Source organism: Saimiri boliviensis, chromosome 5 (genome assembly GCF_048565385.1).
Source record: "Saimiri boliviensis isolate mSaiBol1 chromosome 5, mSaiBol1.pri, whole genome shotgun sequence".
Taxonomy (NCBI): Eukaryota; Metazoa; Chordata; class Mammalia; order Primates; family Cebidae; genus Saimiri; species Saimiri boliviensis.
In genome coordinates this window covers 42,906,966-42,927,322 of record NC_133453.1, presented here as the reverse complement: position 1 = coordinate 42,927,322, position 20,357 = coordinate 42,906,966, and the positions used below count along the sequence as shown (strand labels likewise).

Genomic DNA, 20,357 nt, shown 5'->3' with positions numbered 1-20,357 from the left:
ATGGGTTTTCTGTAGACCACTTAATTTCCAAACATGGATGTGATTTTGGGCATAGGCCTGTTGGACAGGCAAGGTGTATACATCAGAACTGAATTCCATTCTGTGATCACAATCCAGGTGAGTAGGCCCAGAATTTCTGAAGATAGCCCTCTCCTGGATGTATCACTGTCTGCCTCTGCCTGTTGCTCCGGTCTTATGTGGGGCCACTCTGTCTCTCACTTAGTATATGGTAGCCCTCCTGGCTTTTTTTTTCCCACTGCAAGACTTTTGTTCTTTCCCTGCAACCCTTTACTCTCAGCTCTTCTCATGGCTGCAGTTTAGGTCTCAGTTCCTTTTCTATCCTCAGCATCTTAAAAGGAACATAAGACATTCTCTTGTCAAAGTTATCAGTAACTGCTTAACTGCTAATTCAATAAGCTGTCTTCAGATCTTATTTTTCAGCATGCTTTTCTTTTAGTCTTGGCTTCTGTGGAAGCTCATACCCTGGTTTTCTTGCCCCTCAGCTCTTTTTTCTTTTAGGTCTTCTCTCCTGCCAAGCCTCTAAATACTGGTGTTCCTCTGGGTTTAGCCCATCTTCAAATGCTTTTATTTAATAGATGACTCTACTATGCTCAAGGTTCTGGTTATCCCTTTACAGCTATAATTTCCAACACTGAAACTGTAGCCCAGACTTCTCTCTGGAGGCTTGATTCATATATCCAACTTTCCACTGGACACCTTCACCTACCTAGATGGCTGATAGTCATCTAAAAACCACCATGGCCCAAAGTAAACTTAATTTCTGCTTCAACTTCACATTCCCTGATATTTCATATCACATTTCGTAAAGTTTTCTTTCACTTCTCACTCAAAACAAAAACCTAGAAGTCTTCCTCTACCAAGTCAAGAAGTTCTTGTTTCATCTCATGTTTCTTGATATTTCCCACTCTTCTTCATCCTTTTTATTAGGAATCAACTGCAGGCCATCACCATCTCTTTATTGTAATGCTGAATGAAGTGGTCACCTACTGTACCATCTTTAGTTTTGTCCATATCAAAGCCCTTTATCACATATGCAGAGTGATACATCTAAGATAAAAATGAAGCCTTATCAGTTTCCTCTAAACTCTGTAATGTGCTAGCTTCTATCACAGAGTAGGTACCTATTCTTGTTTGTCAAATGAATAAATGAAGAGTAAGACCAGAGGCCTCTCAGTATCCAAGGTTGGAGCTTATCTGGATTCTAGACTGTATATTGTCTACAATCCTTTGAGAATTTCATGTATCAGCCAAATTTTTGTTTCTCATGTTTTCTTGGAACTTCATAAAACCAGAAGAAATAGCATCTTTTTATAGTCTATAGGTGGTATATAAGAAGAGATAGGTTCCCTATGGTGAAAATCAAACCCATGTGCCTATATGCTTATCTTTTAGTATAATCTATTAAATTTTTTTACTAATTTCTTAAGAACACTTGTGAAATATAAATCTTTCCTTCCCTTACACCATGTAGCTGGACTTCAGTGTTATGCAACAAAGATTCCTTCTCATCACAGTTTGACAACTGGTGTTTTGATTTCTAGTCTTTAGAGTTGTGTAAATGTGTTCTAACAAAGAATCATTTTAGAACTGTTTGTTTAAAAACAACTTGCCAAAACACCAAAAAATATATGTGATGATATAATTAGATGTTTAAACATATTAATCAGGTCAAAGACAGGGAAGCTTGGGCTTGATGTTTCCTTTACTCACTTTTAAATTTTCGTACAATGCTTCGGTATGCATTTTTTCCCCTGTATGTTAAAATATACATAACATAAAAGTTACAATTTAATGATTTTTAAGTGTATAAGTATACTTAAGTACATAACCATTTTTAAGTGTATAAGCATTAAGTACATTCACATTTTTTGTGCTATTTCAGTATACTTTTTCCTAAAATTACATTGAAATAATTCAATATTTTCATGATTGAGACCCAAAACTTGCATTGAATAAGTAGAGTTGTTTTGGACCTTATCAATGTGCTTTTAAGAAAAATGATTTTGTTTGTTTTATTTTGGTTAAGGAACTTGCAGTATAGCTAGTCTTACTGGGCTTAGGGAAAGCAAATGTCAGTGGAAATTTATGGAAACCTGTTTGTTAATTTGGTTTATATGAACTTTGTTTCCAGTTTTAGTTTAATAAAATATATTAAGGAAGCTGAAAATCTTTTACTGTTGTGCAGAGTCTCATTTAAGCATGATTGATGTCCTATCATTCCTAACAGTGGCAGGTAAGCTACTGTTGTAGAAAATAATTAAAACATTAAAAAGAAATTTGGCCATTTTCCCTTTTATTTTGAAATGATTTCTAAGTTTAGAAATCAGACCTTATAGCATAAGATTAGATAGAAATTATCTTTATGATAGAAATATATTAGAAACAGTGCTCATAGGTAAATCAGTCTTGCGTTGTTTTAACAAAAGAGTAAAATATTTGTCTATTGCTTTACTAGTTCATGAGACTCTTCTTGATTCTGATGATTGAATCCTTTGTAAGGTATTGCTTAATTTCAAAAGACAGTAATCCAAAGTGTGAAGTATTATTTAGAAATGTTCAGAGACCATATAAACCCAATTTTTTAAAAAATTTAACTTACCTAAATGTGATTCCCTTCCTGAGAAGTGATAATTTGGAGGCTGATGCATAGAATGTTAGGAAGTGGAAAGGACTGAGTTCAATGTCTGACTAATTCTTGGCCTCAACTACAATATAAGGTCAAGCTTTAATTTAGGGGACAAAGGCATGACAAAGCACTATTTATCTTAATGCATTTAAAGCTTTTGTTGTAAGCTGCTCTAGGAGAAACTTTGGGGGAGTCAGGTGGAGGGTGTGTTAGTACTTCAGCCTCTTGCCTTAATTCCTGTGTGAGGAGAGTTAGCTTTGAAATAAACTGAAAGACCTTGTAGTTTATAAAAATCTCCTGGAAAGATGGTATTATGGTCATTGGAATCATTTAACTCTAATGAGCTAGACATTGGCTGGAGCACATCTGAACTGATAATAAACTTGGTTTCTTTTGGAAAGTGCCATCTTCCCAATACATATATAAAATAAAGTTTACTGTTTATTTTTAAGCATATAGTTGAATTGTGTTAGGTGTGTAGTGAATTGAATTGACTCTCATTCAATCATCATCATCATCATAATTATTTTTTGTATTTACCAAGAAGGAAAACTGATACCCAACCTTCAATGTTTTCTCGTTTGTTTACCTTAATAGTCCTTCTTTCCCACCACCAATTTGCCAAGATCTTCTTGAGGGAATACAGATATAGGGGTGTAGGACTCTGGTGGTGAAGAAGCTTAGAAGGAGATTTGGAGTCGTCCATCCTTCCTGTCCACTGAAGCACCATTTCCATCTCCCTTCCTCCCAACCTGTCAGAGCCAACGAATAGTGTGGCTATTGAAAGAACAGCTGGATTGCTCTGAATTCAGACATTTTCCTTTCCTGTGGCAGAACTGGAGAAATATCAGAGTCCTGAACCTTTTCCAGTGTATTTTGAATGTGCATAACCTTGGCTGTAGTCATCAACAGACAAGCTAATTGTTCATTCACACATGCTCTGGTCAAGTTTCAACTCATTTGGAGACTTGTAATGACTTTGGATTCTGTCCTTTGTGAGATGAGAACCTAAGAATCGTATCTTTTGACTGGTTCCAAGTTTTAGGTGGGATTTTGATGTATGTTTTATAATCATGTAGGAATTGTAGGACAAAGCAAGAAATAAGCATTATGAGGCAGGTGGATTCTTTTGCCAGCTAGATATAAAACATATATTTCTTGAAGGCTCATCATTCTAGGAGGGAATGTCTTGACTTAAGGAGATATTGCAGAGGAGAGCCTTATAAGAGAAAGCTATTCTGACAAGAGTGGTTTTGTTCTTACAAATAAACAGTGGCTCAAGTAGCAGAGCGATAGACTGTGGATAAGGCTAATATAATGTCATACATGGGGTATAGGAACCATATACATTCATTTAGAGTAGCGTTAATTTCCCATTTAATATTTGTTAGAACCTATTAGAGATTTTATCACTCTGCTGACAACAATTCTATTTGGAACATAGCTGCTTATATAAAAATCATTTGTAATGTGAAAGCTCTCATTAGCTTAAAAGGCAAGTCAAATGGTTAGCTTTAAAAGCTGAGTCACAGTCTCATTTACCATCACAATTCACAGTTTTCATCTTCATTTTACTTGGTAGTTTAATCCCGTCTCAGCAATGCCATTAGGTGCTTGCCTTGATGGTGTGGAAAAATACACACAAACATCTGATATTTCTGAGCATGTGGGTTGTGACAAATTTAAATGTGTTCTAAGAGCATCTGTCTATAAATAGCTGAAGATTTATAGATGTTTTTTAACTTAAGGATGAGGAAATTGACCACTATGGGATAATTAAAAATAGCAACTCTGTTTAACAACTTAGCAGGAGCTAAGTTGTTAAATGCCAGGGCCCCAACAGGCAATATTCTGTAATCTAAACTGGATAATTTATATCTTTGTCACTTGAAGATCTGATATATATTGGAGTTAATGAATCATCCTACCAACATCTCATAACTAAAGCAAATTTTGTTTCCTTTTCATGGGCAGGATTTTAGTCAATTGAATAATAAATTATCTTGTCTTTTCTTTTCTGAATCATAGGATAGGCAAGCTTATTATAGGTATGACCAATGAATTGAAGCCCCAGAGAAGATATTCTACCCTGTATTAAAAGATTTCCAATGAAGCATACGGCTCAGACTACTTTGGTTATACTTTTCAGTATTTGAAATAGTCATCTCATGTGATCGTTTTAAAATTATTTTCAATTTATCACTGAAGATTTTCCTGAAATGTTCAGAAGTCAGGAATGAATTAACTTCTGTGTAACACCCAATATCCTGTTCAGTACCTACTCATAGTCCTACAGTTACTGGGTATTTAAGGCAATGTTCCTCTTCCTGTGAAAAGCATAACCTTCCAAGCGCTTACAGTTTATAAAAATTGTCACGTACATTTTGTCTTTTGAGTCTCACAATGACACCTTGTTATGTACAAAGATTACTAATTCCTATCAGAAATTAAGATTGAGAGAGGTTAAATGACTCACTCAAGGTCAATATTTAGGGAGTGGAATAATTACAACTCAAGAACATGGTGGCATGTGCCTGTAATCCCAGCTACTCAGGAGGCTGAGGCAGGAGAATTGCTTGAACTTTCAAGGCGGAGGTTGCAGTGCACTGAGATCATGCCACTGCACTCCAGCCTGGGTGACAAAGCAATATTCTGACTAAAAAAAAAAAAAAGTTATTTTTGGTCCAAGGACAAACAAGGTACTTTGCACTCTACATTTTGGTGACTCTTTGGTATGCTTATAAAACTGGGCATGGTAAACATGCATTACTGTGCTTTTGGAAAATTTGTTCCTGGGACAGTCATGTGAATTGGGATGTGGTTGGGAGCATCATTAATTGAATCTGTGGTCAGAACAGAGACTTGTATAAAGAAATATCCAATTTAAGTGATATCAGTCAGATATTCAGTATAAATGAATTGGGAATGATAGACACAGTGGACAGTCCAAGAATGAAGTGAAATCTATCATTTCATGAGTATTCGGACGACTGGAACTGTACTTTAGGAAGGATGATGGGTGAGAAGGCCTACATGCAATCAAGAAGGAAACAGCCTCAAAAAAATAATAAACCTGATTAAGATACCCTCATCTGAACTGGTGAAGTTTGATGCCCTGTTGGTCACACAAGGGTGAAATGGGCTGAGGAAACTGGGATTCTATAACACTACGATCCAAAAACACTTCCAGAAATGGCATTTGCAAGGTGCAAGTGTTCCCTGTAAAATCTCTGACAAAGGGCTTTGAAATGTAACTTATACTGGAAGAACCTTAAAAAGCTAGTAGAGCCATTCATAATTCTGTTTGGTTTAAGCTGTGTCTGCTAATAACATTACACTGAAATGCAGGTTTGAATTCCTATAATGTTAATTCGAATAGTTTACCTCAGTCTGAAGATGTGCTCAAATGAGAACCACTGGCTATTGTTAGCTCTCAATTTGACTTTCAAGACACTTCAAGATAGTTTGAGAAAAAGAAAGTGATTTCTAGTTAAGCTGTTAAGTGCTTTGTGATACAAAGTATGTTAAGGTAAAACCTTTTATTTAAATCAACTTTAAGAGAGACCTCTTTAAAAGGTTGCAAAGTATAAATGAGGAAACCTTTAAAAAGAAATACAGCTTTATTTCTTTTACATATCTGTTGGGAGTTGAGCTACGTAGTTGAGGCACCAGTATGAGGTTCCTAAGAAATCTACTTTAATGAGCAAATTAGAGTGATTTGTACTTAATACTTGATGTCTTTTCAGAGACCACACAGGCACTTGAAAAATAAGTTTTTTCCTGAATCTGATAATTTCAACTTTCTTAGCAATTTCTCATTTCTGAAAGAGTGAAAAGGTAAATTTTAGGCTAGCTTCTGTTCAAATAATCACAATATGTGAATTGAAGTTCGAAGATTTCATACAGTGTTACTGAATTTGTCTGTTTTCTAACAGAAATGGATTCATTCATTTCAAATTATTTTACAGGATCCTTCAAACCAAAAATGTGGTGGAAGAAAGAAAACCGTGTCTTTCAGCAGCATGCCATCAGAAAAGAAAATTAGCAGTGCAAATGACTGCATCAGCTTCATGCAAGCTGGCTGTGAGCTGAAGAAAGTCCGGCCAAATTCTCGCATTTACAACCGTTTTTTCACTCTGGACACAGACCTCCAAGCTCTTCGCTGGGAACCTTCTAAGAAAGACCTCGAGAAAGCTAAGCTTGATATTTCTGCCATAAAAGAGATCAGACTGGGGAAAAATACGGAGACATTTAGAAACAATGGCCTTGCTGACCAGATCTGTGAGGACTGTGCCTTTTCCATACTCCATGGGGAAAACTATGAGTCTCTGGATCTAGTTGCCAATTCAGCAGATGTGGCAAACATCTGGGTGTCTGGGTTACGGTACCTGGTTTCTCGAAGCAAGCAGCCTCTTGATTTTATGGAGGGCAACCAGAACACTCCACGGTTCATGTGGTTGAAAACAGTGTTTGAAGCAGCAGACGTTGATGGGAATGGGATTATGTTGGAAGACACCTCTGTAGAGTTAATAAAACAACTGAACCCTACTTTGAAGGAAACCAAGATCAGGTTAAAGTTTAAAGAAATCCAGAAGAGCAAAGAAAAACTAACCACTCGTGTGACTGAAGAGGAATTTTGTGAAGCATTTTGTGAACTTTGCACCAGGCCAGAAGTGTATTTCTTACTTGTACAGATATCTAAAAACAAAGAATATCTGGATGCCAATGATCTTATGCTCTTTTTAGAAGCTGAGCAAGGAGTCGCTCATATCACTGAGGATATTTGCTTAGACATCATAAAGAGATACGAACTTTCTGAAGAGGGACGCCAAAAAGGGTTTCTTGCAATTGATGGATTTACCCAGTATTTGTTGTCATCAGAATGTGAAATTTTTGATCCTGAGCAAAAAAAGGTTGCCCAAGATATGACCCAGCCATTATCTCACTACTATATCAATGCCTCTCATAACACCTATTTAATAGAAGACCAGTTCAGGGGACCAGCTGACATCAATGGGTATGTGAGAGCTTTGAAAATGGGCTGTCGAAGCATTGAACTTGATGTAAGTGATGGTTCAGATAACGAACCAATCCTTTGTAATCGAAACAACATGACAACACATGTCTCCTTTCGAAGTGTCATAGAGGTAATAAATAAATTTGCCTTCATTGCTTCTGAATACCCACTCATTCTTTGTTTAGGAAATCACTGCTCCCTGCCGCAGCAGAAGGTAATGGTTCAACAGATGAAAAAGGTCTTTGGCAATAAGCTCTATACCGAAGCACCTTTGCCCTCAGAATCCTACCTCCCATCACCAGAAAAATTAAAAAGAATGATCATTGTGAAAGGAAAGAAGTTGCCTTCTGATCCAGATGTGTTAGAAGGAGAAGTAACAGATGAAGATGAAGAAGCCGAAATGTCTCGAAGGATGTCGGTAGATTACAATGGTGAGCAGAAACAAATCCGGCTCTGTAGGGAGCTCTCTGATTTGGTATCTATTTGTAAATCTGTTCAGTACAGGGATTTTGAACTATCTATGAAAAGCCAAAACTATTGGGAAATTTGCTCATTTAGTGAAACAGAGGCCAGCCGCATTGCAAATGAGTACCCAGAGGATTTTGTTAATTATAATAAGAAGTTCTTATCAAGAATCTATCCAAGTGCCATGAGGATCGATTCCAGTAACTTGAATCCACAGGACTTTTGGAATTGTGGCTGTCAAATTGTAGCAATGAATTTTCAGACTCCGGGTCCAATGATGGACCTTCACACGGGCTGGTTTCTTCAAAATGGGGGATGTGGTTATGTTCTAAGGCCATCTATCATGCGAGATGAAGTTTCTTACTTCAGTGCAAATACAAAGGGCATTGTACCTGGGGTGTCTCCTCTAGCTCTTCATATCAAGATCATCAGTGGTCAGAATTTCCCAAAGCCCAAGGGAGCTTGTGCCAAAGGGGATGTCATAGATCCCTATGTTTGTATAGAAATACATGGAATTCCAGCGGATTGTTCAGAACAAAGAACTAAAACTGTACAGCAAAATAGTGATAATCCTATTTTTGATGAAACTTTTGAGTTCCAAGTAAACCTACCTGAGCTGGCCATGATCCGTTTTGTTGTTCTGGATGATGACTACATTGGGGATGAGTTTATAGGGCAATATACGATACCATTTGAATGTCTGCAGCCTGGATATCGGCATGTTCCCCTGCGCTCTTTTGTGGGTGACATCATGGAACACGTAACCCTTTTCGTCCACATAGCAATAACTAATCGAAGTGGAGGAGGAAAGGCACAGAAGCGCAGTCTTTCAGTGAGAATGGGGAAGAAAGTTCGGGAATATACTATGCTCAGGAATATCGGTCTTAAAACCATTGATGACATCTTTAAAATAGCAGTTCATCCATTACGAGAAGCCATAGATATGAGAGAAAATATGCAGGTAGGAGAAAAATCCCACACTCTCCTTCCCTTCCCTGCCTATTCCTACCTTTCTAATGTTTTATTAATTATCTGATTTGCAAAATTTTTCCGGAAAGATTGTTTAAGGCTGAGTGCAGTGGATTACGCATGTAATCCCAGAACTTTGGGAGGCTGAGGCAGATGGATCACTTGAGGCCAGGAGTTCGAGGCCAGCCTGAGAAACATGGTGAAACCCTGTCTGTCTCTAAAAAAAAACCCAAAAATCAGCCAGGTGTGGTGGTATACACTTGTAGTCCTAGCTATCCAGGAGGCTGAAGTGGGAGGATTACTTGAGCCTGGGAGGTCAAGGATGCAGTGAGCTGTGATTGCACAGTGCATTCCAGCCTGGGCAACAACAGACCAAGACCCTCTCTCAAAATAAGAAAAGAAAGAAAGATATGTAAATCTGTGTACCATTGAACCAAGTTCAGTATTGTCTGTGATAAAACAGATATATTTTATGTTTCTAATTGTGAATGCTAGGTTAACTTTGGACTGAACTAAGATGTAGCAAAATGCTGTATATCCATGCATATATTCTAGTACAAAACAGAATTGATATATGGAAATGTGCATCTGAAACAATGGGAGTAAAGTAGAATGTACAATATATGTGTGTAATATATACAAAATGTATAACACACACATACTAATTACCAGTGTATATATAAAATATTTGCAGATATGAACATGAAAGAGAACTTGAAGTCATATAAAACAAGTGTGATGCCCATTAGGTTATTTTTAAGTTTTAAATTATGCATAATGACAACAATAATAAATTACTCCCCATAAGAACAAGTAAAACTAAACAAAAAAATCAGCATTAAACTTGTTGAAAAATATTTAACCTTGTCTTAGAAATGTGATTTAGTTGAAAGAACATAAGTTCTGGATCACATCTACTCCTGTGCTATCTTGGGCAAATTATTTCGGGTCTCTGATCATCAATATTCTCCATAAGGTAAGAAAACTAGTTATACTTATCACAAAATTATTATGAGAGTAAAATTAGAGTATATGGAAATTGCCTGGCCTCAACATTTAGAAATTCAATGCTAAGTTTACTTGCCTTCATTAATGCAGATTATAATCTGAGACAGTTGTAAACTTAAAAAAAACCCTACTTAATATACTTACTAGGCTAGTGTTATTGAGATGCAAGCAACAACAGATATTTACTGAGTACCTGCAAAGTGCAGAGTGAATATTATTCAATTCACTTTATCTATTTCTTTAGCTGATGTGTTTATAATAATCCTTGCCAAAAAACCCTGTTTTCAATATAGAGAATAAACTTGAAAAGGTTAATGCATTTCTCAAATATTGCAAGTAAAAAAATAGCCATGTTAGCCTTTTAATCCAGGACTGCCAGTATTTAATAGAACAACAGGGTCACTATAGTTAATAATAACTGTACATTTTAGAATAACTTAAAGAGTCTAACTGGATTGTTTGCAACTCAATGGACAAATGCTTGAGGGGATGCATACCCCATTCTTCATGATGTGCTTATTTCACATTGCATGCTTGTATCAAAACATCTCATGTACCCCATAAATATGTATCTACTATGTACCTACAAAAGTTAAAAATTAAAGAAAATAAACCTAGGATTGCCTAGTACCAAAATCTATGACCATAATTATTCAAGTGATGCAGAACCACAAACCCATGACACAGTTAAATACTTGTGGTGGGTTGCCTTACCCACCATTTAAAAAAGAGTCCAAGTATCAGCATATTCTATGTAACTTTTTCTGAGATAATTCTAGTACTATTATAAATCCCTATGTTAGATTAGTTATAAATCATTTCTACACTTTATAGATTAGACTTTACATATTTTATATAATTCTTGAAATATGTACTTTGCATATTTTATATTATATAAAAGGAGAGTTGGTTATAAAGTGTATCCAGGTAGCACTGATAGTTCATATCATCTTAACATAAAGTCTTTGGGGTTAAGGATTATTTGGAGTCTAATCAGTAGAAAAATGAAGGTGATCATTGTGTGAATTATGAAATTCATGAGACACATAATAAGTTAGGTACTGTTCACTGCTGGTAAAATGTAAAATAGTCATGATTTCTATTTCAAATGAATTTTTTGAAGACTAACATGGGCAAATGTAGCTCTATATGTGTGTGTGTCTGTCAGGTAGGTGCCTTCCTGATGATGTGACAAAGGAATGCCATTGATTAGTCAGAAGGAGGGTGGTAAGCAGTAGCATCCTGCTACCTTGAGGGAAAAAACCCAAGCGAAATGCATTCCAGGATACAACCCCTAGCTTTATGTTTTCCTGATCACCATGATACAAATAAAACCTGACATTCATGATCAGCCAGTACTTAGTTGTGTGAATACCCTAGTGCTCTGCTTTGAAAAGCACTTCATGGCCTCGTGTCCCAGTCTGCTTTGCTTTCATGGCATGTCTGTGGTGACTGCTGGAAACTGAGAACGATTGAAGTGTAATCATGAATTAGCTCTCTGTACTATCCTTTAAAAATGAATATACTTTTCTGTAAACCTGGAAGTGCTGGGGGTGATGTGTCAGGTGGTCAGAAGTGTGATTCCATGTTTCTCCCTCACAGAATGCAATCGTGTCTATTAAGGAACTATGTGGACTCCCTCCAATTGCTAGTCTGAAGCAGTGCCTGTTAACACTGTCATCTCGGCTCATCACCAGTGACAATACTCCTTCAGTCTCACTTGTGATGAAAGACAGCTTTCCTTACCTGGAGCCTCTGGGTGCAATTCCAGATGTGCAGAAAAAGATGCTGGCTGCTTATGATCTGGTAGGAAATTGTGACTCCATATTTTTATCTGTGTGTGTGTGAAATCACAAATGGCAGGGACTCTTTTGTGGAACTCCAGTGAATAACACATAGTGACTACCTTTGAGACATGGATTGGAGGTAGCATGCAGAGCCGGCCCATTCAGCTTCCGCCAAGTCTCAGCGGAGCCCTCTGAGAAAATGACTTGAACCTGGAGCTCCACAAGTTATCAGTGGAAAAGTTCTGCTTCAGCAAAAAATGAATTATTAAACAAACCCTCAGAAATAGGTACATCCATCATCTAAATGACTTTAGACTGCAATATTACCATTTAATTGTGAACCTATGAGAATTAAACATGTCTCAGTGCTGCCTTATGATGGTTGAGACAAAATTTAACTGGAATCTGTACTTCTCAGCTAATCCCTAGAATGTACCCCTTATTCTCATGGTCTGAAATGGGTACTGAGCTCCAGCCATAATATTTGCATTCCAACCATCAGAAATGATGAAAAGAAGGAAGACATAGCTTTTTCCTTTAAGGACATTTCTCTGAAATAGAGTAGATCATGTTTGCTTATCATATAAGCTCGGAGTTGACACATAACCACACTTAATTGCAAAAAGAAAGGAAAATACCATTTCAAGGTGCTATATGCTAAATCTTATCTCTTCTGTTACTAAGAAATAAGGGGAGAATGGATATTAAAGGACAACCAATAGTCTGCTACAGAGGTAAACAGGAAATTCACTTGCCCCCTGACCCAATAACAATGAAAAATTAAGAACATTTAATCTTAAAATAAGTTTTTAATTAGAAATTAAGAAAATGAAGTAAGATATTCCCCTCACCATTAAATTGACATTTTTTTCTCTTTAAAAATAGTACTTCTGATCAAGAATTTAAGGAAATGGATACTCTCATTCATCTACCTCTAGTGGAAAAATAAAGTGTATAATATTTCTTGGAGATTGGCAATACAATTTAAAATGCTTATTAATTTGATCTATAGAGTTCATTTTCTTGGATTTATTCTGAGCCAATAGAGAGATGCATAAACATTTATGTTAATAATATCGACATAGAAAGATGAGCTAAGTGAAATATAATAATCTATATTATCAATTCCTTTGAAGATATTAAAATCATGTGTTAGAAGAATACTTAATGATATGGAGAAGTCCTTACAATGTTCTACAGAAAATTTGCAATAGGATTTAAATTACGTCTATGTATATGCACCTAAAATGCTAGCAGGTTATTAATAGTGATTGTTTTTATATGAGAGTGAATTTTATTTTCTTGTTTATATTTTTCTATATTTTTTCTGTATTCATCAAACTATAGTGAACCCAACTAATTTTATAATTGAACAAAATAAACCTTAAGGAAGAAAAGAATAATATTTTATCATTAAGAAACAACTAGAAGAAAGACATTTGACATAAACATTCTATAAATGAAAAAGAAAAAGTTCCAGAGGACGTGTGCTGCTTATGAATGACCATACCTGTTATAAACTATACTTCATGTTTGCTAGGGGAAAAGTTTACCTATTACCCGTATCTCATTTTTCATGAAATCAATTTTTCTATCATAAAAATGGGGACTGAAAGCTATTCAGTGAATAGGTATAATTTCCATCTAAGAGGTGAAATTAGGGTACCAGTTGCCATAGAGACAGACAGTAGAAATCACTTATTCCTCTACTTCTCTTTTAAGCTAAGAAAGAAAAATCATTCATGGTGAGGGAGCTCCCTAGAGCTGGCCTGTAATAAGCGGAAGGATACTTGGTCTGGGGCTGGATAATTTCTATTTCACATCCCCGAGTGTCTGATAGTGTCCTGTTTTGTTTTGTTTTTTTTTTTTTTTCAGTTTTATTTGCTGCAGCCAAAACTGAAATATTAGCCTTTTCTCATCTGTATTATTAAAATGCAAATTGTAATTGCAGGCAGAGCATGGTTTTCCAAAGATTAAAAAAAAAGAAAAAAGGCTACAGTGGAAGCAGAAATACTTAAAATGAAGTCTTTCATTTACAGTTCTCTGTGGAAAACCATTTTGGGAGGGAATTGAGTGTAAATATTCCTATACCACTTGGTAAACTCAGTAGAATGCAGAAGTGATTAAAAACACTATTGAGATCTCTGTTGAGTATTTATTTTGAGGAAAAGGGTGGGTAGGGACAGACACATGTAATGATAATATTGGCCTTGAAATTAAAAGACCATTTTTACATTCTAGGATTTGCATTGTATTGGTTGATATCTTTAATGCTCTTGGTGTATTACTGCTTGTGTTAATTTTAAGGAGATCTTCCAAGATCTCTGCAGATCTAGAGTGAACATTTAAAAACAGATCAAGGGGCTGGGTGTGGTGGCTCACACCTGTAATCCCTGCACTTTGAGAGGGTGAGGTGGGTGGATCACAAGGTCAGGAGTTTGAGACCAGCCTGGCCAACATAGTGAAACTCTGTCTCTACTAAAAATACAAAAATTAGCCAGGTGTAGTGGCATGCACCTGTAGTCCCAGATATGTGGGAAGCTGAGGAAAGAAAATTGCTTGAAGCCTGAGGCAGAGGTTGCAGTGAGCCAAGACTGTGCCATTGCCCTCCAGCCTGGGTGACAGAGCTAGACTACATCTCAAAAAAATAAAGTAAAATCAAAACGCAGATCAAATTAAGTTACTTTCCGGCTTAAAATCCTGCAGTGGCTTCCTATTAAAATAAAACAGAAACTCCTGACTGTGGCTTTACAAGGTCATTTATGATTTGGCCCTGCTTGTCTACCTCACCTGCCTCTCCATCCTTACCCAATCTCACTAAATCTCTCAACCTTACCCACCTTTCCAGCCTCACCTGCCTCTCCCAACCTCATTTGCTTCTCCAGCCTCACCTGCTTCTCCTAACCTCACCTGCTTCTCCAGCCTCACCTGCTACTCCCAAACTCAACTGCCTCTCTAGTCTCACTTGCCTGTCTCACCCGCCTCTCTAGTTCCACGTGCCTCTCTCAACCTCACCAGCTTCTCCCAGCCTCACCTGAATCTCTGGTCTCATCTGCCTTTCCTAGCCTACCTGCCTCTCCAGCTTCACCTGCCTTCCCCAACCTCACCTGCCTCTCCAGTCTCATCTGCTTCTCCAGCTTCACCCCAACACTCTATTTTACTCACCCTCTTCCAGCAACATTGCCTTTCTTTGCACATATTTATGGGTATGGTGTGATATTTTCATACATGTATACAATGTGTAATGATCAAATTAGAGTAATTAGCATATCTGTAACCTCAAACATTTATTTCTTAATGGTGAGAACATTTGAAGTCCTCTCTTCTGGCTATTTTGCAAGGCACTATACTTACCACTATACCACCACCACCATCTCTTCTAGCTATTTGGAAATATACAATATATTATAGTTAATTATAGTCACTACAGTGCTATGGAACATACTAGAATTTATTCCTCCTTATCTCTTAATTCTTAGCTCAAATGTCATTTTCTCAGAAAAGCCTTTAGAAGACATATGTGAGGCCAACAAACATGAAAAAATGCTCATCATCACTGATTATTAGAGAAATGCAAATCATTTTGCATTTCTGGATGCTGGAGAGGATGGGGAGAAATAGGAACACTTTTACACTGCTGGTGGGAGTGTAAACTAGTTCAACCATTGTGGAAGACAGTGTGGTGCTTCCTCAAGGACATAGAAATAAAAATTCCATTTGACCCAGCAATCCCAATACTGGGTATGTACCCAAATGATTATAAATCATTCTATTATAAGCACACATGCACACATATGTTCATAGCAGCACTGTTTACAATAGCAAAGACCTGGAACCAACCCAAATGCCTATCAATCATAGACTGGACAAGGAAAATGTGGCACAATATACACCATGGAATACTATGCAGCCATAAAAAATGATGAGTTTTTGTCCTTTGTAGGGACATGGGTAAATCTGGAAACCATAGTTCTCAGCAAACTGACACAAGAACAGAAAATCAAACGCCACATGTTCTCACTTATAGGCGGCTGTTGAACAATGAGAACACAGGGACACAGGGAGGGGAGCATCCATCACACACTGGGGTCTGTTGGTGGGGACAAGGAAGGTACAGTGGGGAGGTCGGGGAGGGATAACAACAACAAAAAAAAGCTTTTCCTAACTACTGTCCCCATACATCCCTTTATCACATAGCCATGTTTTATTTCCATCTTCCTGCTTAGTAGTATTGAAAAATACTTTGTTTGAAGTTTTTAATTTCTGTCCTCTTTTATCCCTCAACTTGAATGTAAACTTTATGAAGTCAGAGACTCTGTCTATTCATTACTGTCACCTCTAGCACCCAAAACAATGTTGGCACACAGCATGTTATCAAGTAATGTTCATTGACGGAAAAATAAATGAAAGCATCTATTGATGAAAATCATATAGCTTCCATCCTATAATTGAATATGTTTTATAATAAATTATTAAATCCCCTTTTAAATTATTAAATACTCTCTGACACCACCCTTGCTGAATTGTTCTCTGTCCTATATTTGGCTAAAAAACTTACAGAGTAAGGCGAAACCATGCAGACAGAAAAAAGATTATTATTTGCCAGGGGCTTTGAGTGGGGCAGGGAGGGCTGAACTGGTACAGCACAAAGGATTTTTAAGGGAGTGAAACTGTGATATCTGTATGATGCTGTAATGGGAGATACATGTCATTATATACTTGTCAAAATCTATAGAATGTACAACACCAATCGTCGACCTTAATGTCAGCTATGGACTTTAGGCTTGTCAGTTGTAGTAAATATACCACATTAAGGCAAAATGTAAACAGTATGGAAAACTGGGGGTTGAGGGTGGAGCGAGAGGATGGGAACTCTCTGTATTTTCCATTCGCTTTTTATGTAAGCTTGAAACTTCCCACGAAAATACAGTCTAACTCCTCCACCACAGACCACTAATAAAAACTGATTTGGATGAATAAGGGAAAAAACCAAATCCAGGATTTATTGCCTAGTGGTGGGGTTGGCATGGGGAGAACATATTCCAAAATGAACAGCTTGGGTTCAGTTTAGACTTAAGTTGCTTAAATGTTTGGATTTCTCATAAATGGTAATGAACTGCATAGGTGCCATCCAAGAGGAAAAATTGTAACCACTAAAAAATGCAGAGCATGTTTAGAATAAAAAAGAACCTGAAATCTTTCCTGAACAGATACAAATGTTTGCTTTTTTTCAGTATGGAAAGAAAGAAATCAGGCAACTTGATAGCCTACATTTGTTGATGGCCAACTTGAGTGCATCAAGTTATACTATTATCAAGGAGAAATAAAATAAAAATTTTCTAGAAAACACTGACCCTGAGTTCATCTGCACAGATTTTTTCCCCCTAAATTTAGCTTTCCCTAATGAACTGAGATGGCCGCTATTTATTACCAAACACTTGCTCGTTAAGTATTTGAAACTCTTTCCTTGTTTTTAAAATTCAGTCTTAAAAGTCATTTTAATATTAGTCTTGCAATTATAATTCCATTATAGCAACTGTATTGGTATCAATAAATCAAAAAACAAATGTATTTGTAGCAAAATGGGCCTATTGACATAGCATAATTTCAGAAGACAGGGAAGGCAAACTCTCCCCTGTCTTAACACATCTTATTTAAAGTGTACATTTTCTGTCTCCTTCCTGGGACTTGACATATCAACATTACAACCAGTTCCCTAGGGTTAAGACTTTTTATCTTTTTTAAAATGCAGAAACATCTCTGTGAGTAATAACACATTGGATTATCAGTAATTCATTCATACCTTTGAGTGAATTTAGCAGATCCTGTTCTACAGATTTTAACCTGGAAAAAGGGAGAGATGGTAATGACAGAGGGTTTACCAAATCTGGGTAAGGGGAAAGTGGGGTTGCTTAAAGAATTGCAATTTGCTTACAGACAGCCCTGTTTACTATTACCATTGTACTCTGAATAGGATGTAGCTGCGTAAATGCCTATCTAATATATTGTGCAACTGAAGCAGAGATGACTTTGCTGATATAAAACATATGTAACAGCTGGAGGTGGAAAGTGTACAGCTTCTAAAACAGCACAAGAGGGAACTGGAAACACTATCGATCAATAACTCTGGCAAGTAGAAAAGGCTCTAAAAGTCAAAGGTAGAATGGATGCCTCTTTCACAGGCTAAAGACACAAAGAGAAGAGCTGTTGGCATTAGATTGCTCACTATGGTGCCATTTCAGTGGCCCTCTGGTCATGAGGAAAGTTTTTCAGAAACTGTCCCCGGAGATTAATTTAAAATCAGAAGATCATTTCTAAGTGGTTCTTCCATTTATTTTGCTGTGATTCTTCTTTTTCTTTTTTGGCTCAGGTCTCTGAAAGAGCAAGCATCACTTCCCAACTCTGAATTTTCACTTTCTCTGGGAAAATATCCCACTGAAGTAGGTAGTATAGTCATAGAGTCATTGTCTTTTAAGGCTGATAATGTTGTATAATTACATTTTGCAAAGAAAAGTAACATGACTTTTTTCATTTAGGATTCATCCTAATTTGGGGGTTGTCAAAAATGAAAATTGGTTACAGAAAGAGTTACCTAGTGTTATAGCCAGAAAATGGAGATGTTTAATTTGATAAACATTTTCTGAGCTCCTTTTAATGTGTAAGCTATGGCGTTAAATGCTGTGGAAGGTTCAGCAGACCTTGTGCTTCAGTGGCTTACCAGCAGATGTAACCTGGTGAGGTACTACCCAGCCCTACGAGTCCACGAATGGTGATGTGAATATGTTACTCATCATTTAACATGGAGTTGTAATGGCGGGTGATTACACTGGAAAACATTTTGTAATTTTAGTAGGGCACTATCAAAATTAGTTTGAATGGGCTTGACTTTTTTCATTCTGCAATAGTGTTTTTATGCATGTAGATGTAGTACTATTTTCAAAACCCATCTTTAGTTCCAGCCCTAATGTTTTACTCTACTCACATTTCTACATTTGATTCTACACAATCAAAGATGCCATGACTTTTAAAGGCAGTAAGGTAGTCAAATTGACCTGAAAATTCTGGAGAAGGCTTGCCAAGGCTACTCACCTGGCAGTTTTATGAAGGAGCCAAATTATAATGACAGCTGGATAAAAACAAATGTTTCTAATGACTACTCAAGGTATAGCTTACAACTGTTTGGGGAACAAAACAATAAGAGAAAGAAGTGATCTGTTTATGCCAAAAGGGCTCCCTGAAGAAGATTTTGTCACCATTGTGAACGTGGAGATAAATGTCCTCTGACCTCATTTAAAATGACACAATTCTTTGTGCAAATTCACTTGTCCTGCACCATTACAAATGGGGCTTGAAAATGTGATGTATTAGTCCCAGGACAGAGAGCTCTGTTGCATAGAGTGAAGGCAGTGAACTTCCAGTGAGCTTACAAATATTCTGACTTTATACTTGTTTCTGTGTGACCGAGAGTTGACCATATTGACAGGCAATCTGAACAAGATGCCAATCTTTTAGCAGTGCTTTCATTCATTTCATTTTAAATATTTAAGGAACTTGTGAATTAAAGGAAATAATATTCATTCTAGTTAGCAAATATATATATAAGAGCAATCTGATTTACAAATATACCAAGTTTAATAAAATTCATCTTATTTTAATTGATCTGAAAAGATGATCCACTGCAGAACCAAAGACTCAAAACCTAGTTTTTTGCTTAGCAGGAAAGTAAGAGATAGAGGTATTATTCCAGTGTTCTGAAAAGGAAAGGACAAAAAAAAAAATGTCTAGAGCAGATTAGCTTTTTATTGACTCACATTTTCTCAAGTAATAGCTTCTCCAAAGTTCCTAACTCCTTCCTGAAAAAGCAGAGGGCTCAAGTAAATACATTTCTTCCTAGGTTTCATATGAAAATATATGGCTGGGCACAGTGGCTCATGCTTGTAATCCCAGCACTTTGGGAGGCCGAGGTGGGCGGATCACCTGTGGTCCGGAGTTCGAGAACAGACTGACCAACATGGAGAAACCCCATCTCTACTAAAAAAAAAAAAAAACAAAAAACAAAAATTAGCTGGGCATTGTGGTGCATACCTGTAATCCCAGCTACTCAGGAGGCTGAGGCAGGAGAATTGCTTGAAACCTAGGAGGTGGAGGTTGCGAGTTGTTGTGAGCTGAGATTGCACCATTGCACTCTAGCCTGGGCAACAGAGCAAGACTCTGTCTCAAAAAAAAAAAAAAAAAAAAAAAGAAAGAAAAATAATATTTACTATGGTTGATGTGTGTTGTGAATTAGACTTCGAGGGAAAAGCAGTCATGGCAAAATTTATTTTCATGATGCTTAATTTGATGAATGTTACTTTATTAAGTGTTTATCACCAACTTGCACTTGCAATAGGAATTCTACACTTTAATATGGTCTGCTCCTCGAGAATGCCTGGATTCTAGTCTAAATTATTTCACTAACTAGTCG

The 20,357-nt window shown here is 36.8% G+C and overlaps 1 protein-coding gene across 6 annotated transcripts in view; it reads left to right on the top strand.

Moving 5' to 3' along the window:
• The window catches only part of PLCL1 (phospholipase C like 1 (inactive)), a 364,459-nt gene that overhangs the window by 296,628 nt on the left and 47,474 nt on the right, over positions 1 to 20,357 (top strand). For 5 of the 6 annotated variants that reach the window (XM_003925690.4, XM_074399310.1, XM_074399311.1 and 2 more), the window contains 2 exons: positions 6,616 to 9,090; positions 11,709 to 11,912. In XM_003925690.4, the coding sequence (XP_003925739.3) occupies positions 6,616 to 9,090; positions 11,709 to 11,912 (2,679 nt within the window). The remainder of the gene's footprint in view (positions 1 to 6,615; positions 9,091 to 11,708; positions 11,913 to 20,357) is intronic. The other variant, XM_074399307.1, reaches the window with a different exon arrangement.